General features: G+C 49.6%; 2 protein-coding genes across 2 annotated transcripts in view; one reads left to right on the top strand and one right to left on the bottom strand.

Moving 5' to 3' along the window:
* The window catches only part of LOC132592278 (uncharacterized), a 436,287-nt gene that overhangs the window by 188,461 nt on the left and 225,035 nt on the right, over positions 1–22,791 (bottom strand). The gene's annotated exons all lie outside the window — the stretch shown is intronic.
* On the top strand, positions 339–22,679 carry LOC118086267 (leucine-rich repeat and fibronectin type III domain-containing protein 1-like protein). The gene is made up of 3 exons (XM_060276510.1): positions 339–1,729; positions 16,859–17,469; positions 22,566–22,679. Exons 1-3 carry the CDS (start codon positions 339–341, stop codon positions 22,631–22,633), a joined length of 2,070 nt encoding a protein of 689 aa, XP_060132493.1. The 3' UTR covers positions 22,634–22,679.

Here is a 22,791-nt window from a genome sequence, read left to right as displayed (position 1 = left end):
TGTCAAGGAAATAAACAACTATCTGACTTTTAGAAGACATCTGAAGGCAGCCCTGTTTAGGGAAGTTTTTTATGTCTGGTGTTTTATTTTGTTTTTAATATTCTGTTGGGAGCTGCCCAGAGTGGCTGGGGAAACCCAGCCAAATGGGCAGGGTATAAATAATAAATTGTTGTTGTTGTTGTTGTTGTTGTTGTTGTTGTTGTTGTTGTTAATTATGTGACCCAGCTGAGCTCCCTTCCTTCTAAAGTCCTGTGAGCCATGGTGATGACCCCTTGTAACTTCTTCCCTCTCTCTCCCCCCCCCTTTTCTCCGCAGTTCCTCCCTCTGACACCAGCGCCATGGAGCGGCTCCTGCTCTGTGTCTTGGTGGTGCTCAGCACCAGCCTGGCCCGTGCCCAGGTGTGCCCCAAACGCTGCATGTGCCAGAACCTCTCTCCCTCCCTGGCCATCCTCTGCACCCGGACGGGCCTCCTCTTTGTGCCCACCGTCATCGACCGGCGGACGGTGGAGATGCGCCTGACGGACAACTTCATCACCGTCATCCGCCGCAAGGACTTCTCCAACATGACCAGCCTGGTGCACCTCACTCTCTCGCGCAACACCATCAGCCAGATCCTGCCCTACGCCTTCGCCGACCTCCGCAGCCTCCGTGCGCTGCACCTGGACAACAACCGCCTGCTGTTGATTGGCGCCGAGCAGCTGAAGGGCCTGACCAACCTGCGCCACCTCATCCTCAGCAACAACCAGCTCCAGGACATCTCTCCCGGAGCCTTCGATGACTTTGCCGGCACCCTGGAAGACCTGGACCTCTCCTACAACAACCTGGCGCAGGTCCCCTGGGACACCATCCGCCGGCTCAACAACGTCAACTCCCTCAACTTGGACCACAACTTGATCGACTATGTCCCCGAGGGGGTCTTCACCAACCTCCTCAAGCTGGCCCGCCTGGACATGACCTCCAACAAGCTCAAGAAGATCCCGCCTGACCCGCTCTTCCTCCGCATCCCCGTCTACGCCAAGTCCAAGGGGTCCCCTCTCTCCTCGCTGGTCCTCAGCTTTGGCGGCAACCCTTTGCACTGCAACTGCGAGCTGCTGTGGCTGCGGAGGCTCACCCGCGAGGACGACTTGGAGACATGCGCCTCTCCGCCGGACCTCCTGGGGAAATACTTCTGGACCATCCCCGAGGAGGAGTTCATCTGCGAGCCGCCGGTCATCACCCGCTACACCGGCCGGCTGGTGGTGACGGAAGGTGAGGAGGCGGTTCTCCGGTGCCGTGGCGTGGGGGACCCCGAGCCCTCTATCCACTGGGTCTCGCCGGAAGGCAAAGTGGTGGCCAACACCTCTCGGACGACCTCCTACGAGAACGGCACACTCGAAGTGCTCATCGCCACCGTCCAGGACACTGGGGCTTTCACCTGCATTGCCTCCAACGCTGCTGGGGAGGCCACCACGTCCATCGAGCTGGTGGTCAACCCTTTGCCGCACCTTGCCAACGGCACGGCCCCCAAGGTCCCCGAGGCGGCAGGGCCCTCGGACATCCTGACTCCGGCTAAGGGCGCCCTTCCTGCCGGTGCCAACGAAACGGGGGCCTCTCAGGACAAGGGGGTGGCAGCCTCGGAGGTGTCGGCCTCCTCGGTGCTGATCCGCTGGTACCCCCAGTGGCACGTGCCTGGCATTCGGATGTACCAGATCCAATACAACAGCTCCTCTGACGATACCTTAGTGTACAGGTGAGCATCCCAGGGTCCCCGAGGCGGCAGTTCTTGTTGAGAGTCGGGCAAAATCTTTGGCAGTTAAATGAGGAGAGGTGGCGTACAAGTAAGAGGATTTAGACACTAGGAGAGGAGATATATATATATATATGCTTTTACTGAAAGATTTTCATGGATAAAAAAGGTACCTATAGGATCTCTGTTTTCCATTCATAGAGTCCTTTCAACAGGGTTAAGGTTAGGGTTAGGGTAGCACCTTAGAGACCAACTAAGTTTGTTCTGGGTATAAGCTTTCGTGTGCATGCACACTTCTTCAGATTCACTGAAACAGAAGTCACCAGACCCTTATATATAGTGAGAGGGTGGGGAGGGGTTTTTCTCAGAAGGGTGGTAGGAATGGGTGATGGGCTGATAGGTGTGGTAAACCTGTTGACGACTGTTAACGACTGCAATTAGTCCTACAGGATAAAGCAAGGGATAGTATGCAGTTGACCAAAAATACCGGTTCTCATAGGTTAGAGCTGAGCTAAGTTTGGTTTTCAATGTTGCGATATGTCACCAGCTAAACATCACAATATGCCGATATATCACCCTGTCTGAAATAAGGATGCACAGTGGTACCTTGATTTTCGAACGTCTCAGAAGTCGAACGTTTTGGTTTTCAAACGCCAAAAGCCCGGAAGTAAATGCTTCCGTTTTCAAACGCGCCTCAGAAGTTGAGCGGCTTCCACTGAGTTCTCTCCCCCCCCCAGTTTTCTGTATTGAATTTGCACACCACCCTTTGCGCTTTGGTTTTCGAACGTTTTGGAAGTCGAATGGTCTTCCGGAACGGATTATGTTTGAAAACTGAGGTACCACTGTAATTATGGGGGGGGGGGGAGGAAATGGAGTAATGTCCTGGCAACTGCTGCCACTTAGGGGTCTAAAACTGATTCATTTTTACTTGTCTTTAGCATATTGTTTCAACTGTTATTTTATAGTACAGAGCAACAGGAATCATGAGAATTGCGATGGCTGTCTTCGGGATTTTTCCCATATTGTGATTTTTTACATAGCACGCACACACGCATTGTGATTTGCGACATATTGCCATGTCAAATATTATGAAACCGTTATCCCGATATGGACTTCAAACCAATTTTAGACATATCGATACATTGCCCAGCCCTACAAGGCATCATATATTGTTTAGTTGTTATCCTTCCTTGAGATCAGCTGAGTACCATCCTTTGCAACATAAGCTTGGAAGCCTACGAGGCTGATTTAACCTCCTTGGAACAATAGTCCAGAATGCTTTAAGGCAGGCTGGGATTTCCTGGGATTACCACTTTTCTCCCCCTTAAAAGCAACAAGCACGCTCACATTGTTTTGTGAAGAAGTAAAAGTAGTATTTACTTACATAACATAGGTCTCGAGGCAAGCAGTTTCAGTAGCAAAATGAAGGCGGGTTTGTAACTACTATCTAAGTTACAAAAGTACAAAATGTAAGTTTGAAAGTGGTGTCTGGGCTGCAGAGCTTGGACATGCATGTGCGGTTAGCTTGGAAGCATGAAGAAAGAGAGAGTCTCCCCAGCTCTGAAACGCGACTTTTCCCTTTCCTCCTTGTGCGATTTCACCTTGGCTCTGCCGATCGCGGCAGCCTGCGAACGAGAGCAATGAGTACCCGTCATGCTTTGGGTGCCCAGCTCCTGCCTTTTGAAGTAGGCCTCAGATAAAGTTGCTGTTTTACCTTCTGAAATCCTCCCCTCTGGAGGCTGAAGGAGAATAATTCATAAGCTGCCGGAGCAGGGGAACCACGCTGCGATCAGTGGAAATCTGGTAGCGGGGGAGCTCTGGGGTCCTTTTCATCTCAAAGACATCTCCGTGTTTGCGATGGTTTATCCTTGCCGGAGGGAAAGGGCAGGTTGTCCGGTCAGCGAGCTGGATTTTTGGCATTGGTCAGCACTGAAAGGATTCAGCAAATGCCAAGAACTGTGGACGGGGCTATGCCGTGCCTCCGCACAGCAACGCTTCTGAACGCCAGTTTCTGGAAACCGCAGGAGAGAAGAGTGTTCCTGTGGTCGGATCCTGCTTGCGGGCTCGCCTTTGGGGCATCAGTTTGACCCCTGTGTAAACAGGATGCTGGACGAGATGGGCCATTAGCCTGATCCAGCAGCCAGGCTTTTAAAAATTTCCTTACGGAACCTCCAGGTCTAGAGGCAGTCTATCTAGGTCCCTAGGTTCTTTGGTGTATTTTGCCACTAAAATAATCATGAGTTATAGAATCACAGGATTGCAGAGTTGGAAGGGGCCCTGAGGGCCATCTAGTCCAACCCCCTGCAATGCAGGATTATGCAGCTGCCCCATACTGTGGGAATGTTGAGGATAGTTGGAGAGGATATATTGATTAAATATTATCCTTCCTCACTCACGCTAGTGAGCTGGTAGCAGAGCTCATTCCCTTGTATATTGCAGGAAAGGAAGCTAGTTGATGGATTCGTTAGAACCATTTGAGTTAAGCAATCTAGTCTGGCTTGTCCAGATTGGATTGTTCCTGACAAATCCCCTTTTGTTCCCTCTTAAAAACAATACAATGGTACCTGGGTTCGTGAACACAATCCATTCCGCGGAGGCATTCACTTGCCGAAGATATGCTTCTGCGCGCGCACACACTGCACAGATCGCTTCTGCACATCCGACGCCGCGGAACCCAGATGTAAACACTTCCGGGTCCGCAGCATTCGTAAACGGAGGTTTTCATAAACGGAGGTAGGCGTAAATGGAGGTTCCACTGTAATGACACCACATTCTTCTTTTAGAAAGTAATGGTAAAGTTTACTTACATTCAGTTCACAGTGTGGTATGATCCTGAAAGCAGACGTGAGCTTGTAGTTACAGTTACAGAGAAAGGTTCACCCTCTTGTGAGGGATGAGGCCATAAGTAAATAACAAATAAATTTTCATTTGTACCCCGCTCTCCCCAGCCGGAGCCGGGCTCAAGGCGGCTAACACCATAAAACTGACACAGTAGACAAAGAACATAAAAACAGGCAATCAATTAATTAAAATACATTAGTTCACAGCAAATTAAAATCTGGACAGATGGCCGTCCATGGGTAAAATTGAGAGTGGTTAATATTATCCAGGGCCAACTGTTACCACTGGTCTTATAAAGGACCTGTAAGCGGGCTAGGAGGCCTCTTTAATGCTTGTTCTTATACAGAAAAAAAGAGAATGAGACTGAACCCCGACCATAGGCCTGGCGGAACAGCTCCTTCTTGCAGGCCCTGCGGAAAGATGTCAAATCCCGCAGGGCCTTGGTCTCTTGTAAGAGAGCATTCCACCAGGCTGGGGCCACAGCCGAAAAGGCCCTGGCTCTGGTCGAGGCCAGTCTAATCTCTCTGGGGCCTGGGATCTTCAAGGTGTTATTATTTGCAGACCGTAAGGTCCTCCGTGGGACATACCAAGAGAGGCAGTCCCGTAGGTACGAGGGTCCTAGGCCGCATAGGGCTTTAAAGGTTAAAACCAGCACCTTAAACCTGATCCTGTACTCCACCGGGAGCCAGTGCAGCTGGTGTAGCACTGGGTGAATGTGATCCCACGGCGAGGAACCCGCTGGAGTTTCTGGGTCAGCTTCAAGGGCAGCCCCACGGAGAGTGAGTTACAATAATCAAGCCTGGAGGTAACCATCACATGGATCACAGTGGCTAGGTCAGGCCGAGAGAGAGAAGAGCCAGCACACAGCAAAAGGCATCAAGAAGAGATAGGATCAAGAGAGAAAGATGGCTCCGTGACTAGCCTCTTTATGGGGTCTCCCAGGGTCACAAGCCCTAAATGGCCTCTGTCCAGTATTCCTGAAGGAGCGTCTCCACCCCCATCATTCTGCCCGGACACTGAGGTCCTCCTCCGAGGGCCTTTTGGCAGTTCCCTCCCTGCAAGAAGTGAGGTTACAGGGAATCAGGCAGAGGGCCTTCTCGGTAGTGGCACCTGCCCTGTGGAACGCCCTCCCACCAGATGTCAAAGAGAAAAACAACTACCGGATTTTTAGAAGACATTTGAAGGCAGCCCTGTTTAGGGAGACTTTTAATGTTTAATAGATTCTTGTATTTTCTTTTCTGTTGGAAGCCGCCCAGAGTGGCTGGGGAAACCCAGCCAGATGGGCAGGGTATAAATAAATTATTATTATTATTTATTATTATTTATTATTTATTATCTACCTGGTCACACGCCGGGGTAGGATGCTCCAGACCAGGTGTGATAGGAAGTCCTCCTGGCTGGAGTAACATTCCCTTGTGTGTCCACTCTGGGCAAACAGGAAATGTTGGATTTGACTGCTTTGGTGATGTTACATACAGGGATTGAACCTTGGCGTTATCAGCGCTATGCTCTAATCAACTCTGCCACCGGAAAAGGATGTTGGACTAGATGGGCCCTTGGCCTGAGCTAGCAATCAGTCTCTTCTTAGGTTCTTATGGAGCCTCCAGGCGTTGAGGCAGTCTATCTGGATCTCTTGGTTCTTAAGGGTATTTGGCAATTGTGAGAACAGGATGCTGCACGAGAGGGGCCATTGGCCTGATCCAGCATACAGGCTCTACCCATGTTCTTATGCTGTTGGCATAACCAAGATTTGAGGGGCAAATGCAGCAATTCGGTTTCCGAAGGATCTCTATTCCTTAAAAAAAAACACGAAGTTCTAGTCCTTAGGTTTGCAGAAGCAGGCTTTGAATCTCAGAAGCCCCGAGGAGGAGCTGTTTATGTAAGCTTCCTGGTTGGGGGGTCAGGAGACTGCGGTTCTCGGCTCTTCCCCTTCTCCTAGCTCTTCAGAGGCAGAATGAATTATGCAAAGAAGCCAAGAAGAAAAGGAAGGATAATTAATGCAAAGGCAATCAGGGCCTTGATTTGCGCGATTTTAATGCAGGTCACCGTATCAAGCTTCATCACGGTGCTGGATTTAGGCATGGAATTTGATCGCAGCTTCTAGAAAATTGCTGAACACACACGCACAATCACACACAGGGCACCAGTGTGAAGAGCTGTAGCTCAGTGGCAGAGAATCTGTCTTGCAAGCAGGAAGTTTCCAAGTTCAATTCCCTCTGGAATCTCCAGGTAATGATGGCAATGATGGTTATGATGTCCTGAAATCCTGGACAGCTTCTGCCAGTCCGTGTTGGCAGTATTGGGCTTTATGAACCAGTGTTCTGACTCAGTATGAAGGATCTCCCTAGCTTCCCATGCTGACTCTCCCAAAGGCGCTTTCCTCCTGGCCAAGTTGTGGAGCCTGCTCCCCTTACTTCTGACAGTGTGCAAAAAAAGTCTTCAAGGTGACTTAGAGAGATGGTTGGGAAAGAACAATAGGACGGTAAACATTAGAAGAGGAATAAACATAAATAAAACAGATGCCCCACAAAAAAGCAGATTTCAGCAGCCGAGAGAGAGATGAGCGTATCAGAGACAAGCAGCTGCTGCGATCGGTCCTGATAATAGCCCAGCTCTTAAATAAACTAATTGGAACAGGGTCTCCTTGCTCCTTCCAAGGAAAGGCGACATTGATCGGGGCAGGCAGGGAGCACACGATGGAGGCTTATTAAATTATGAAGGCAGCTCTGCAGGAACAGAGAAAATGTATAGTGGGAGGTTAAGATAAGATAAGCCTGCTGGATCAGGCCAAGGGCCCATCTGGTCCAGCATCCAGTGGCCTAATACACCTAAGAATCTAGGAATGTTGATAGACTGCTTCTGCACATGGAGGTTCCATAACAACATAAGACAGCCCTGGGTACTGTTCTCATGGGGGCCAAATACCCCAAAGAACCTAGGAATCTAGATAGATTGCCTCTGGACCTGGAGGTTCCACAAGAAGAGCCTGGATACTTGATTGAGTCAATGGCCCATCTAGTGGGAAACCCTTATACTGTACAAGATTTGAGCACAAGAGCCCTCTCCTCTTCGGTTTCCAGCAACTTGTGTTCAGAAGCATAGCTGCCTCCAATTGTGGAAGCAGAGCAGAGTCACCCTGGCTAGTACCCATCGATAGCCCCCTCCTCTATGGACATGTCTAATTCTCTTCTAAAGCTATCCAGGTCAGTGGCCGTCACTGCCTGCTGTGGCAGTGAGTTCCATAGTTCGTGTTCTGTGAAGAAGTCCTTTGTGCTATCTGTCCTGAATATTTCAGCATTCAGCTTCATTGCACATCCTCTATAGGAGAGAGGAAAACGCCTCTCTCCACTTTCTCTGCTCCAGCCATGATTTATAAACTTCCGTTGTGTAGCCTCTTCACCTTTTCTCTAAGTCCCAAATACTACAACTGTTCTTCACAGAGGAATCGCTCCATCCCCTCCATCATTTTGGTCGCCCTTTTCTGAAACTTTCCCAACTCTAGAATATCCTTTCTGAGGGGAGGCGACCAGAATTCTGTGCAAAGTTCTCCAAATGCAGTCACACTGGAGATTTGTACAATGGCATTATGATACTGGCAGTTTTATTTTCAGTCCCTTTTCTAATGATTCCCAACATGGAGTCATTTCAGGTAAAATTCCCGAGCTTCAGATAGCGGCGTGGGGATTGATCTACCCTGCGTTGAAATGATCGGTCCCTCATCACCCTTAAAACCCAAAACTGGTGGCTTTTGAAGTGTGTGAGGACGAAAACAACTTCTCCCCAGAGCACCCCCTCTGTCTGTGTGAGTCACCTGTCTGGATGTGCCTCCTGACAGGAACAGTGACTCAGTCAGAGACCCAACAGATGGCTCATTCCATCTCCTTTGAGAGTGATGCAGCGATTCCGTGATGCCGATAACTCAGGCGCTTCTCAGCTGGATATGCCTGGAATGGAAAAAGAACCACTTATCTCCCTCTCTCGTGACTCTGGAACTCCTGGGTGTTACGTTACAAGATTCAGGACAGAGAAAAGGAAGGGCTTCTTCATGCAACGTATAGTTAACCTTACTTTCCTGGGTTCCATGATCATTGCGGATGTGACAGCAGTCACAAAATTAAAAGATGCCTGCTTCTTGGGAGAAAAGCAATAACAAACCTAGACAGCATCTTAAAAAGCAGAGACATCACCTTGCCGACAAAGGTCTGTACAGTCATACCTCGGTTTAAGTACGCTTCGGTTTGAGTACTTTCAGTTTAAGTACTCCGCAGACCCCTCTGGAACGGATTAATCCACTTCCCATTACTTTCAATGGGAAAGTTTGCTTCAGGTTAAGTACGCTTCAGGTTAAGTACGCTTCAGGTTAAGTACGTACCGGTAAGTACAGACTTCCAGAACCAATTACACTCATACTTCGGGTTAAGTACGCTTCAGTTTAAGTAGGCCGTGAACCGTCTGGAACGGATTAATCCACTTTCCATTACTTTCAATGGAAAAGTTCACTTCAGGTTAAGTACAAACTTCCGGAACCAATTGTGTACTTAACCCGAGGTACCACTGTATGGTGAAAGCTATGGTTTTCCCAGTAGTGATGTATGAAAGCGAGAGCTGGACCATAAAGAAGGCTGATTGCCGAAGAACGGGTGCTTTTGAATTATGGTGCTGGAGGAGACTCTTGAGAGTCCCATGGACTGCAAGATCAAGCCTATCCATTCTGAAGGAAATCAGCCCCGAGTGCTCACTGGAAGGACAGATAGTGAAGCTGAGGCTCCAAGACTTTGGCCACCTCATAAGAGAAGACTCCCTGGAAAAGACCTTGATGTTGGGAAAGATGGAGGGCACAAGGAGAAGGGGACGACAGAGGACGAGATGGTTGGACAGTGTTCTCGAAGCTACCAACATGAGTCTGACCAAACTGCGGGAGGCAGTGGAAGACAGGAGTGCCTGTCGTGCTCTGGTCCATGGGCTCATGAAGAGTCGGACACGACTCAGCGACTAAACAACAACAAAATAGTTAACCTGAGGAACTTGCTTCCACAGGAGGCAGGGATGGCCAGCAATATGGATGGCTTTAAAGAGAGCTGGGCAAATTCATGGAGGCAGAGGTGCCGGGTTGTCCCCAAGATTGGGGGGCCAGCGCATGTTAAACGGCTCAGGACCGCAATACCTCAAGGACCGCCTCTTTCCATTTGAACCTACCCGGGCCCTGAGATCATCTTCCGAGGCCCTCCTTCGTGTGCCTCCTCCTTGAAAGGTCCGGAGGGTGGCAACATGAGAACAGGGCCTTTTCTGCAGTGGCTCCCCTTTTGTGGAATGCTTTCCCCAGGGAAGTTCACCTGACGCCTTCATTATACACCTTTAGGCGCCACAGGAGGGGAGAGCGTTGCTCTTGTGCTCAGATCCTGCATTTGGGTTTCCCACAGGCAACTGTTCAGCCACTGTGAAAACCGGATGCTGGACTAGGTGGGCCATTAGCCTGATCCTGCAGCCTCCTCTAATGGTTTTACGTTCTCATAGGATTAGGCTCTGAATGTCAGCAAATAGGCAACGTTCGGAAACTTGGACGGCGTGCATCAGGGTTGTGGGAAAGAGGAGTGCGTTCTGCTTATGCCCAGAGGCACTGCCTGCTTTGGTATTCATTGAAATGTGCCAGGGAGAAATGAGGGCTTTAAGGATAGTTTGCTTTTTTATATTTCAAACTGACATTCTTTAAATTACTGCTGTTTTTTTATTCCGTTAGCTTTTATGTTTTTTTTTTAATGTAAATTATTTAATACTGAATTTTTTAAAGTGATCCATGTGTCCTTTTCTCTCTTTTTGGAAGGGTTGTGCATAAACACAATGAGCCAATCGATCAGTTCGAGATTGCAGCGTGGGTGGTCATGGTTGTGAAAGGTGCACACAAACCACATATCTCACCATGCTGGCTGCTGAGCCGGATGGCAGTTGTAGTCCCAAACACCTGGCACACTGTCCTAGCACTCATTTGGCAGGCATTGGATTCCTAGCTGTTTAGCAACAAGCAATGAAGCTTATTTTCCTCCCCTAAATGTGGCTGCTGAAATGAAGGCTGCTAAACAGGGGTGGGTTTGTGTTTTTGTTTGCGAAAGGGCTGTGACTTCAGATCAGCCCTGAGGCTGGAAAGAAAACCTTCAGCTCTTCAGGGGCACATTTCATTCTGACGGCAGGATGCTGATGTTTTCTTTTTGCTCTGGTTGGTATAATAATAATAATAATAATAATAATAATAATAATAATAATAATACTGTAATAATAAAAATTATTAATAATAATTTATTACTTATATATACCCCGCCCATCTGGCTGGGATTCCCCAGCCACTTGGGGCGGCTCCCAACAGAATATTAAAAACACGATAAAACATCAAACATTAAAAACTTCCCTAAGCAGGGTTGCCTTCAGATGTCTTCTAAAAGTCAGATAGTTGTTTATTTCCTTGACATCTGATGGGAGGACGTTCCACAGGGCGGGCGCCACCACTGAGAAGGCCCTCTGCCTGGTTCCCTGTAACTTCACTTTTTCGCAGGGAGGGAACCACCAGAAAACCCTTGGAGCTGGACCTCAGTGTCCTGGCTGAATGATGGGGGTGGAGACGCTCCTCAGGTATACTGGACCTTTGAAGCCATTTAGGGTTTTAAAGGTCAGCACTAACACTTTGAATTGTGCTCAGAAACGTACTGGGAGCCAATGTAGGTCTTTCAAGACTGGTGTTATGTGGTCTCGGTGGCCGCTCCCAGTCACCAGTCCAGCTGCCGCATTCTGGATTAGTTGTGGTTTCCGGGTCACCTTCAAATGTAGCCCCACATAGAGCGCATTGCAGTAGTCCAAGGTCTAGGGTAAGATCGAGGAGCTTCTACCAATAAACAAAGTAGATCTGGCAGACCTAAAGCCCATCCGCCCCAGTGGTGTTGGGTATTCAGTAGACAAGGTCTTTGCCCCAGGAGGCATGCAGTTTCGGTTAGGTAAGGATGGTGGTGGAGATGGAGAGGAGCCACAGTTAGCAGAGCAAAGGGAACTGCCGTATCCTGAGTCAGATCATGAGTCCATCTAGCACTATATTGTCTGCCCTGTCTGGCAGCAGATTCCCAGGATTTCTGAAGGGGAGTCCCTCCCAAACCCACCTGGAGTTTCCGCCAGGGATTGTACCCGGGACCTTCTGCATGCAAAGCAGATGCCGAACCCCTGAGCTACGGCCCTTTCCTTAAATGACCCCCAAGACCCCATTCCTTGTGATTCTGGATAAAGGGACAAATTGAGAGGACCAGGAGAAGAGCGACCTTAGAGCATGCCACTCTGTTGTTCCAGTACCGACTGCAAGGACTGAGAGAGGTTGCCTAGGATTTCAGACCAGGAGCTAGATGCTGCCTGCGGGGATTGGACCCGGGGCGTTCTGCATGCAAGGCAGGTGCGCTCTCCCGCCGACTTGCCCAGACTTTCGTGGAATGTTCCACCCCGCCTCCCTGCACCGTCCTCCTTTTCTGTTTTTCCTTCTTCCTGCACGCACCCCCCCCCAAGCTGCTGAGTTGCTCTTCTTATTTGCAAGGAGGCAGAGAGGCTGTCAGAACCTGTCCCCTGGGTAGCCGTGCCCCCCCTCCCCTTGCGCCCTGGCAGATGGCCCAGAACTAGCCTGTCTGCCTGGCTGGCCGGAAAGAAACGGCTAATGTTAAGTGACCTACTTACGATGCGGAACGCAGCCATGTTGCCTGTGCGCCTCTCCAAACCCCGGTTGCAGGCGTGGGAACGCAGAACTCCGGAGGCTGTGTTGATGCTAGGCAGTGGGGAGGGAGGCAGACCAGGAATGGGTGAGACCCGGTCGCCCGGCCTCAGAAAAGGACATTGTGGAGTTGGAGAAGGTCCAGGGAGAAGTCATTCCCCTCCTTTCTTGTGAAGCAAGACACCAGCATCTTGGCAGGAGAGTCGAAAGGGAACTCTCCCTTTGAACAGGATCCAATGGATGTGTGGAACTCTCTGCCACAAGATGCACAAGGCTTAGAGAGATGTTGATGGGTCTGGCTTGTCTCACCCCCTGGTACAGCTTCATGAAAGGGTAACTAAATTGATCGAGGGTTATGGAGAGGTTGTAGCACTTGGGACTTCTGTGGCTAAGGGAAAAGGCAGGGAGGCTGTGACATGATGGAAGTTTATGAAACGATGGATGGCATGAAGGAAATGGGCCGAGAAAGGTCTTTCTCCCTCTCTCGTAATGACACCAGAAACTTGTGGATGTCCAATGAAGTTGAATGTTGGAAGATTCGGGAGAAATAAAAGGAAGTTGAACTATGGAACTCCCTGCCACAGGAGGCATTGATGGCACCAACCTGGATGGCTTTAGAGGAGGATTGGACAAACAGAGGTGGAGCTAGCTGCTGTGCACCTGTGGGGGCGGGGGGGGGGGCGCCACCCACGACGAACGGCAAGCATCCCAGGGGGGTGATTGGTGTGGCTATCTGTCTCCTGAGAAATCTATATGTGGGACAAGAAGCTACAGTTAGAACTGGATATGGAACAACTGATTGGTTCAAAATTGGGAAAGGAGTACGACAAGGTTGTATATTGTCTCCCTGCTTATTTAACTTATATGCAGAATTCATCATGCGAAAGGCTGGACTAGATGAATCCCAAGACGGAATTAAGATTGCCGGAAGAAATAGCAACAACCTCAGATATGCAGATGACACAACCTTGATGGCAGAAAGTGAGGAGGAATTAAAGAACCTTTTAATGAGGGTGAAAGAGGAGAGCGCAAAATATGGTCTGAAGCTCAACATCAAAAAAACCAAGATCATGGCCACTGGTCCCATCACCTCCTGGCAAATAGAAGGGGAAGAAATGGAGGCAGTGAGAGATTTTACTTTCTTGGGCTCCTTGATCACTGCAGATGGTGACAGCAGTCACGAAATTAAAAGACGCCTGCTTCTTGGGAGAAAAGCAATGACAAACCTAGACAGCATCTTAAAAAGCAGAGACATCACCTTGCCTACAAAGGTCCGTATAGTTAAAGCTATGGTTTTCCCAGTAGTGATGTATGGAAATGAGAGCTGGACCATAAAGAAGGCTGATCGCCGAAGAATTGATGCTTTTGAATTATGGTGCTGGAGGAGACTCTTGAGAGTCCCATGGACTGCAAGAAGATCAAACCTATCCATTCTGAAGGAAATCAGCCCTGAGTGCTCACTGGAAGGACAGATCCTGAAGCTGAGGCTCCAATACTTTGGCCACCTCATGAGAAGAGAAGAACCCTTGGAAAAGACCCTGATGTTGGGAAAGATTGAGGGCACTAGGAGAAGGGGATGTCAGAGGACAAGATGGTTGGACAGTGTTCTCGAAGCTACAAACATGAGTTTGACCAAACTGCGGGAGGCAGTGGAAGACAGGAGTGCCTGGCGTGCTATGGTCCATGGGGTCACGAAGAGTCTGACACGACTAAACGACTAAACAACATTTGCCCAGGGGGGATTTTGTCACCCTTCTCAGGGGTGACACCCAGGCTGGACTGCCCCCCTGCCCCCTTCCTACGCACCTGTGGATAAATTCATGAAGGACAGAGCTATCAATGGCTACTAGCCAAGATGGCTGTGCTCTGACTCCACATTCGGGAAGGGGGGGCAGCAATGCTGGAAACTGCAGGAAGAGGGATTTGCTCTTGTGCTCGTATCCTGCTTGCAAGAAGTTTCCCATAATGGACAGCTGCATTGGAGAACAGGATGCTGGACTGGATGGGCTATTGAGCCTGATCCAGCAGGCTTTTCTTAGGTTCCCTCAAAATGCCTCAGAGGATGGATGCTGGGGCATATCAGTAAGACACCTGCTGGATCAGAGCCAAGCACTGGCTGGTCCAACCAGATGTTTACGGGAAGCTCAGAAGCAAAGACATGGAGGAGCAGAGGATGCTGCCTTTGACTGACTCAGAGTCAGACCCCTCTCTGTCCAGCTCATTACTTTTGCACGCACACCCAAATATCTGAGCGACAAGAGATTTCATGCCTGCCTGCCCTCTCCTGGGGTTTGGCTTTCTCAATGTAAGGACATAAAGAGCCTGCTGGATCAGGCCAGGGGCTCATCCAGCCCAGCCTCCTATTCTCTCTCTGCTTTCTCCATGCCACACATAATTTTATAAAGAAACCTAAATAAAACCAAATGAATAAATCGCCACCTCACTTCGTCGTCCCCCCTCTCGGTTCATCCAACTTACTTTTGTGCTGTGTTTCTCGTACAGTACAGGCCTGAGCTTTATTTATTCTATTTATTTATTAGATTTCATCATAAGATCTCAGGACAGTTCACAGAATAAAATACAGGATACAAACAAGTAAATAATTACAAGCAAAACAGCAAAACCGCTTCTGTGTGTGAGTGTGCAGACCCTTTCACCTTCCCCAAATAAATTCAGGCAAGACTCAAATTTTTGGTTTGGTTTTGGCAGAATTTAGGCCACAACTTTATGGATTACAATCAAGTGAGGGGTTGCATAGGCTCTGGTTCGACTAGCTCCCTGCACCCTTGCAGGCAGCGCTGACCCAGGGCACACCATAGGTCAGCCTTGGGTGAACACCCAGCATAGTGGAAAGCGGGGTCATGCCAGTCCACCAGCCAGATGTCTCCCTGGACTCAGGCTCAGAGCGCAACCCCTCTCAGGGTTGACCAACCAAAGAGTCCCTGGATTCCTTTAACGGAATACCCATCGCATAGGGATGGCCAGACCGCTCTGCCACCCCATCGCCTGAACCAGAGCCTATCCGCAACCTTACAAGTTGTGACGATTTGCTACGCGGCAGGCGAAACCCAAATGGCACCAGCCAATCAGCCAAGTGGGGAAAATTCCTGCCGCGCCCCTGTCCCAACGACAGGCGACACACGGCGGCATAGCAAGGTCAAGCGCACAAGCCCTAAAAGTAGGGAGAGGTGGGCGGGTGTTCCGATGCACTGGCCCCAAAGAGGAAGCTCAGGGACAGGTGCATGGGCTTAAATAGAGGTCCCTCGATGGACTTTAGCTGGCATCCCATTGGTCTGATTGCACCCGGCATCGAGGGACCTCCAATAGGGTGTTGTGGCCATCCAAACGTTCCCACCCACAACACAGGGTTTGGTTCCCAGGTCACACTGCAACACATGCCCTCTTGTTAGGGAGGACCCAGTTTGTCCTCTTGGTTCCTGAGTTTTCCAGTCAGCCGCTCTTTTACTCTCAGAAACCTGCAGAAAACCCTGAATTGCCTTTTGCTCCAATTCAGTGCTAAAGAGCAGGTTTTCCTGGGGAAAGTGATGTTGTTGTTGTTACAAGGTAAGAAAAGGTTATTTTTGTATGCAACAGCCGCAGCTAGACTTGCACTTGCAAAGAATTGGAATGGAAACACCATACCCTCAAAAGAGGACTGGATTTGTAAATTATCTGAATTTATTAATATGGCGAGACTAACATCGGCCATAAGGTACCAGGCTAATCAGAAATTGAGGGCAGAATGGAAATGCTATGAAGAGGACATGACTAAACACTGGTCTAAGTATGGATAAAGCTTGTAAAGGAAAATAAGAAAAGCTTAACTATATTAAAAACATCAAGGTTAAGATATATAAGATGCAATGTAAAATAAGAACTCTAAGAGATGACGAGCTGTGGGAGAGGGGAGTCACAGGAGTGTATTATTTTCTTTTTTCCCCCTCATTTGTGTTTATGTATGTGGGATTGTCAAATGTCTGTTTCTTTGTCTATTTTTGAAAATAAAAAATGTAAATTTAAATAACAAGAATAATAGTAGTAGTAGTAGTAGTAGTAGTAGTAGTAATACATAGGGACCCAGGTGGTGCTGTGGGCTAAACCACTGAGCCTAGGGCTTGCTGATCAGAAGGTCGGCGGTTCGAATCCCTGTGACGGGGTGAGCTCCCGTTGCTTGGTCCCAGCTCCTGCCAACCTAGCAGTTCAAAAGCACATAAAAAATGCAAGTAGATAAATAGGAACTGCTATAGCGGGAAGGTAAATGGCGTTTCCATGTGCTGCTCTGGTTTGCCAGAAGCGGCTTAGTCATGCTGGCCACATGACCTGGAAGCTATACGCCGGCTCCTTCGGCCAATAATGCGAGATGAGCGCGCAACCCCAGAGTCGGTCACGACTGGACCTGATGGTCAAGGGTTCCTTTACCTTTACATACATACATCCATACATACAATACTTGGACACAAACCAGGAAAGTGCAGACCTGTGCCTAGACAGCGTGGGGCAAAAGGTGAGGTTGGATGAGCCCTGAACTCTCTCTTTCTCTCTCTCTCCCCCCATCCCAGAATGATCCCTTCGTCCAGCAAAGCCTTCCTGGTGAAGGACCTGGCCTCTGGGCGGGACTACAACTTGTGTGTTCTGGCGGTCTACAACGACGGGGTGACGTCTCTGACAGCCACCCGCAGCCTGGGCTGCGTGCAATTCAGCACCCCTCAGGATGCCCCCCAGTGCCACTCGCTGCACACCCAGTTCCTGGGGGGCACCATGATCATCATCATCGGGGGCATCATCGTGGCCTCCGTCCTGGTCTTCATCATCATCCTCATGATCCGGTACAAAGTCTACAGCGGGCAGGAGGAGCACAAGAAAGCCAAAGTCAGCAACGTCTACTCGCAGACCAACGGGAACCAGCCCCACACAGCCGGCCTGCCCTGCTCGGCCTCCAGACCCGAGGGGTGGGGGGTGGCGGACCCCTTGGGGGCCGCCCGGGTGCGGAGGGACTGCAGCGTGGTGGCCTTGGGCAAGGACGGCGAGAAAGGCCCCAGGAGCCACCCCCTGGAGACGGGGGCCGAGGAGGCACCATCTCCCCGGAGAAGGAGGTGGTCACGGACTAATGTGGACCTCCATAGCAACCCTTCCGGGTCTGGGGCTGAGGTGTCCAGAGCAGAAGAGCAAGGTAAGTGGGTCGGGAATGTGGGAGTGTTCAGGGTGGCAGGAGAGGATATCTTGTTTATTAATATCCTTCCTAACTTGCACTAGCAAGTTCCTTTACTTAGCAGAGTTTACATCCCCCTTTTTACACGCACAGCAGATAGCTGGTTGCAGGCTCGTTATACAATTCAACTGTTATACAATTCAATCTGTCTCAGATTGAATTGTACGTTCCTTGTAAGTTCCCTCAAATCCCTCTTAAAAGAATAAAGACACCACAGTCTTATTCATGGGCAATAAAAAGAAAGTTTACTCACGATCAGGCAGAGCACAGTGTGATCCCTGAAGGCAGGCTTTAGGCTTAAAGTTTGTTGTTGTTTAGTCGTTTAGTCGTGTCCCCATGGACCAGAGCACGCCGGGCACTCCTGTCTTCCACTGCCTCCCACAGTTTGGTCGTAGCTTCAAGAACACTGTCCAACCATCTCGTCCTCTGTCGTCCCCTTCTCCTTGTGCCCTCAATCTTTCCCAACATCAGGGTCTTTTCCAGGGAGTCTTCTCTTCCCATGAGGTGGCCAAAGTCTTGGAGCCTCAGCTTCAGGATCTGTCCTTCCAGTGAGCACTCAGGGCTGATTTCCTTCAGAATGGATAGGTTTGCTTAAAATTACAAACGTATAAAAATAGGTTTACCCCATAAGGGAGATGACTTGAGGGACTGCTTGGCTGGCAGCCAGCAGTTCATTCCAGGAAGTTCGCAGGACGGAAGGAAGATGGAAAAAAGAGAGAGGGGTGCTGTGTGACTCGTCCTTTTGTTACCTGGACAGGTTAGATCATGCTCACCTTCTAACACATGCAAAAGGAAGGATGCTCCAGGCCAGGAGGAACAGGAAGTTTTGACTGGCTGGACCAAACATCCCCTCACATGTCTTCTCTAGCATTACAAGGAATGTTGTATTTGACTGCCTCTCATGGATCACATCCCACAGGGAAAAGGGTTGTGAGTTTGGGGCAGGCCACGACACGGCCTTTCCGAGCGAGGAGCAGGCAGTGGGAGGTGGTATCTGTATTAGTGGTGACATTGAGGCAGCAAGACGTTCCTCACTGGGTTGCTGTCACGGTCTGGTTAGACGTGTAGGGATGTGAATAGGTGCCAGGAAAGGATCTATTTCTTAGATATTATCCTTCCTTCCTTGCGCTTGTGAGTTCAGCAGGGCGTATCGTTTTGCAGTTTAAAAGGGAAGCTTGCATAGGATAGTTTTAGCCTTTTAGTCTATGAAACCCAGGATGCTGTGTTTGCCATGTGGGAATGTTGTGGATAGTAGGAGAGGATATGTTGATTAAATATTATCCTTCCGCACACATGCCAGTGAGTCAGTAGCAGAGTACATTCCCCTGTATATTGCTGGAAGCTAATTGGTAGATTTGTTTGAATCTCTTGAGTTAAGCAATCCAGCCTGGCTTGTCCAGATTGGATCATTCCTGGTAAATTCCCCTTTATTCCCTCTTAAAAACAATAAGGACACAACAGTCTTCTTTAAAAGTAATGATAAGAAGTTTACTTACATTCAGTTCACAGTATGATCCTCGGGGCAGTCTCAAGCAGGTCGGGCGTCCTGGCACTGAGGCGCAAAGATCGCCCCGCCTTCTGTCCTGGCGTCCTGGTGCCCCGCGCCACCGGGACCTTACCTAGAGCCGGCCCTGATGATCCTGAAGGCAGGCTTGAGCTTGTAGTTACAGAAGAACAGCAAAAGAACATCTGGAGAAGAAATGACATCTAGAGCTTCAAGAGAAGGCAGATGGCTGCGTGACCAGCCCTTTTATGGAGTCTCCCAGGGTCACCCGCCCATCTACCTGGTCACAAGCAGGGGGAGGATGCTCTAGACCATGTGTGACAGGAAGTCCTCCTGGCTGGAGTAGCATCCCCCTGAGTGTCCACTCTGGGCAAACAGGAAATGTTGTAATTTGGTATGAGCTTTCGTGTGCATGCACACTTCTTCAGATACAATGAAATAGGAGTCCCCAGGCACTTATGTAGAGAAGGGGTGGGGAGGGGGTGGGGAGGGGGAGGGGAGGGGGATCACTCAGAAGTGACCACCCTTCTGAGTGATCCCCCTCCCCTCCCCATCCCCACCCCTTCTCTACATAAGTGCCTGGGGACTCCTATTTCATTGTATCTGAAGAAGTGTGCATGCACACGAAAGCTCATACCAAAATAAAAACTTAGTTGGTCTTTAAGGTGCTACTGAAGGAATTTTTTTTTTTTTACTTCGACCCAGACCAACACGGCTACCTACCTGTAACCAGGAAATGTTGTATTTGACTGCTTTCTGTGCTGTAACATCCCACATGCCATACATCAGATTTCCCCAGACATCTCCGGTATTCTGATGACAGAATTAGCATTGGGGGGGGGGAATTTATGGAAATCAGCAAAATGTCCATTGTTGTTGTTGTTGTTTGAAATTTTCCCAAGAAAAGCTCAATGATTCCCCCCCCCCCAAAAGCTCAATAACTTTTTGTGTCCAGATTTTTTTTTACTTCTTGAAATATGTCAACCCTAAAGCGGGCTGGATTTTCCTGGCCTACCCCCCCACTTTCCTCCCCCTTAGAACAACAATCGCACCAAGAGCCATGCAAAAGGTAAAAATAGCATTTGCTCACTCAGAATACTTGTTGGAGAGTAACAGATGCAGCAACTCATTTCGGGTAAGCTTAAAATGGCAATTCAGTTACAAAGACATGCTTTGATCTTGCTTAAGATGGAGGTCGAGCCTTAGCAATTGTTCTCACACGTCTGGCTTGATGATTTGGTGAAGAGTAAGAGAAGAAAAGACAGGTAAGAAAATATAGATATGTAGCTATGCCCTCCTCCTGTCAGGGACACTCTCACAGAATTCCCTCTAGCAAACTTACAGGGAAAGCCTGTGAGTGTCAGCTCCTCTCATGTGCCTATCTAGCAAATCTGCATTGTTGGTTTGACTGCGTTGTAAATGCCCACAGGATGCGGGTGGCGCTGCGGTCTAAACCACTGAGCCTCTTGGGCTTGCCGATCAGAAGGTTGGCGGTTCAAATCCGCACAACAGGGTGAGCTCCCATTGCTCTGTCCCAGCTCCTGCCAACCTAGCAGTTTGAAAGCATGCCAGTGCAAGTAGATAAATAGGTACCGCTGCGGTGGGAAGGTAAACGGCATTTCCGTGCGCTCTGGCTCACGTCACGATGTCCCATTGCGCCAGAAGCGGTTTAGTCCTGCTGGCCACATGACCCGGAAAGCTGTCTGTGGACAAACACCGGCTCCCTCGGCCTGAAAGCGAGATGAGGGCCGCAACTCCATAGTCGCCTTGGACTGGACTTAACCGTCCAGGGGTCCTTTACCTTATTATATACATAAATGCCCACAGGATGCAGAGAAATGGGGGGATGAACCAGCTGGGGAACCCCCAAAGGAAGAAGGCTCAGAGCCCAGGGAGCGGTGGTGGGATGAAAATGAGTGGTAAGAGGGAGAAGATGGGGAGGAGGACGTGTCAGAAGATGAAAGGGCAACAGGACTTAGGGAGCAGGGAGAGTCTTTGGCAGAGAGAAGGCCAGAATCAGAGGCATAGTCAGAGGCTGGAGAGGAGAGAGGCCAAGAGGCAGGGATGAGTCTGGCTGGGGAAGAGTCGCAGGTGTCTCCCCCTCTTGCTGCGACAAGCACCCCCTCCTCTCTTGTCTCCCAGAACCAGGAGAGGCATGAAGAGAGCGGAGGAGAGGTTGGCTCCATGCAGGTGCAGTCTCCGATTGCTTGGGGAAAGCCCCGGAGAGGAGGCGACTTAGATGGCTGTGGGGAGGCAGGGACTTTCAGTATCGACAACTGATTTTCATGGAGGAATGAACTGCTCTGCTCATTAGGCCTGACATTCAACCAAGTCTATGGATATATAAATTTGCTAATAAAGAGTTAACTCCATCTTTGAACTGTCTGGCTGCTGATACGGCACTCTCCTGTGACAGAAGAGGAGTCACACTGCCTCTCACACGATTCTTTCTTGGTTAAGGAGGTTGGCAACCAGCAGGCTCTGCCCAAAATTTGGCCCTCTCTGAATTGCTCTCTTCCCATAGTCCCAAGGCAAGTGGTTTTGAACGGCTGGCTACTTTCCTTCACCCCCTTTCCCCATTCTTCAGACCTTCCAGGCACTGCTGTGGGAAAGGCATTCACTCAGTTTTTGATGGCTGCATTTGACCTGCAGTGATATTGGGTTTCATTTTTTTAAAAATGACTGACATGCAACGGCATCCGGAATTTGAGCACCCGACAGCATGCAAGGTTTTATATGCGAATCCTGCCCAAACTACAGTCATACCTCGGTTTAAGTACGCTTCGGTTTCAGTTTAAGTACTCCACGGACCCGTCTGGAACGGATTAATCCACTTTCCATGACTTTCAATGGGAAAGTTGGCTTCAGGTTAAGTACGCTTCAGGTTAAGTACAGACTTCTGGAACCAATTGTGTACTTAAACCGAGGTACCACTGTATTCACTAGAGGCCTGCGAGTCTAAGCCTCTCAAACATTTGCATTTGGGGGGGGGGAATCACATTCAAAATCTGAACGGTTTTGCTTTTTCGTTGTGATTTTAAATACCTGCTGCTGGTTTGAGGATTTCACAGAACTGAATTTCTACTAGCAATGCAGTTCTGCTTGTGGGGAGGGTAAGCCACCCCCTAAATAGACACTGGTGATTCCAGTTTAATGAAAATTGGAGCTGATTGAAATTGTTGGAAAGTGTAGAATTGGGGTGGGGTGGGGGGCAGAGAGAAAATGGGATGTGATTCTTTGGCCAGGGATGGAAGAAGTGAGAAGGCTAGACGAGGGGGAAGAGATCCTCGGGACTTATGGAGGGGCTTATGGACCAGGAACTTGACATTTGTGTGGCACAGAACGGCTTTCTGGCTTGCAGAGCTCCCTTGAATCTTTAATGGCTGTAAGGCAGGAAGAAGTTCAACAGGTGCTGTTTCTTGACCGTGCGAAGGGGGAGAAGCTGCAAGAACCTGCCCTGCACCTATCAGAGGAGCAGGTGTGCCCTTCAAAGGGGGGCACCCAAGGCCTCTCCTCTAACACCCCCCCTCCCAATTGTCTCTGTTCCGCGCAGATCCCCAGCTGATGCCACCTGCTGGCGAGAGGAAGAATGGCGGCGAATGGACCGACGTCAAGATCTGAGCTCCGTTTGGGGGCCCCCAGTGGGAACAAGGCATGGCTAGACCGGAGCCTGAGGTGGGAAGCTCTCTCTCTCTCCCGCATCCCATAGGCCACTGCAGAGGAAATTGCAGAGCATAGTTGGACCGTGGAACCTTCTGCCCCAGGATACAGCAATGGCC

This window comes from Zootoca vivipara, chromosome 6, assembly GCF_963506605.1.
Source record: "Zootoca vivipara chromosome 6, rZooViv1.1, whole genome shotgun sequence".
Lineage (NCBI taxonomy): Eukaryota > Metazoa > Chordata > Lepidosauria > Squamata > Lacertidae > Zootoca > Zootoca vivipara.
Note: the sequence above shows the minus strand (reverse complement) of the source record. Positions and strands in the feature narration are given on the sequence as shown.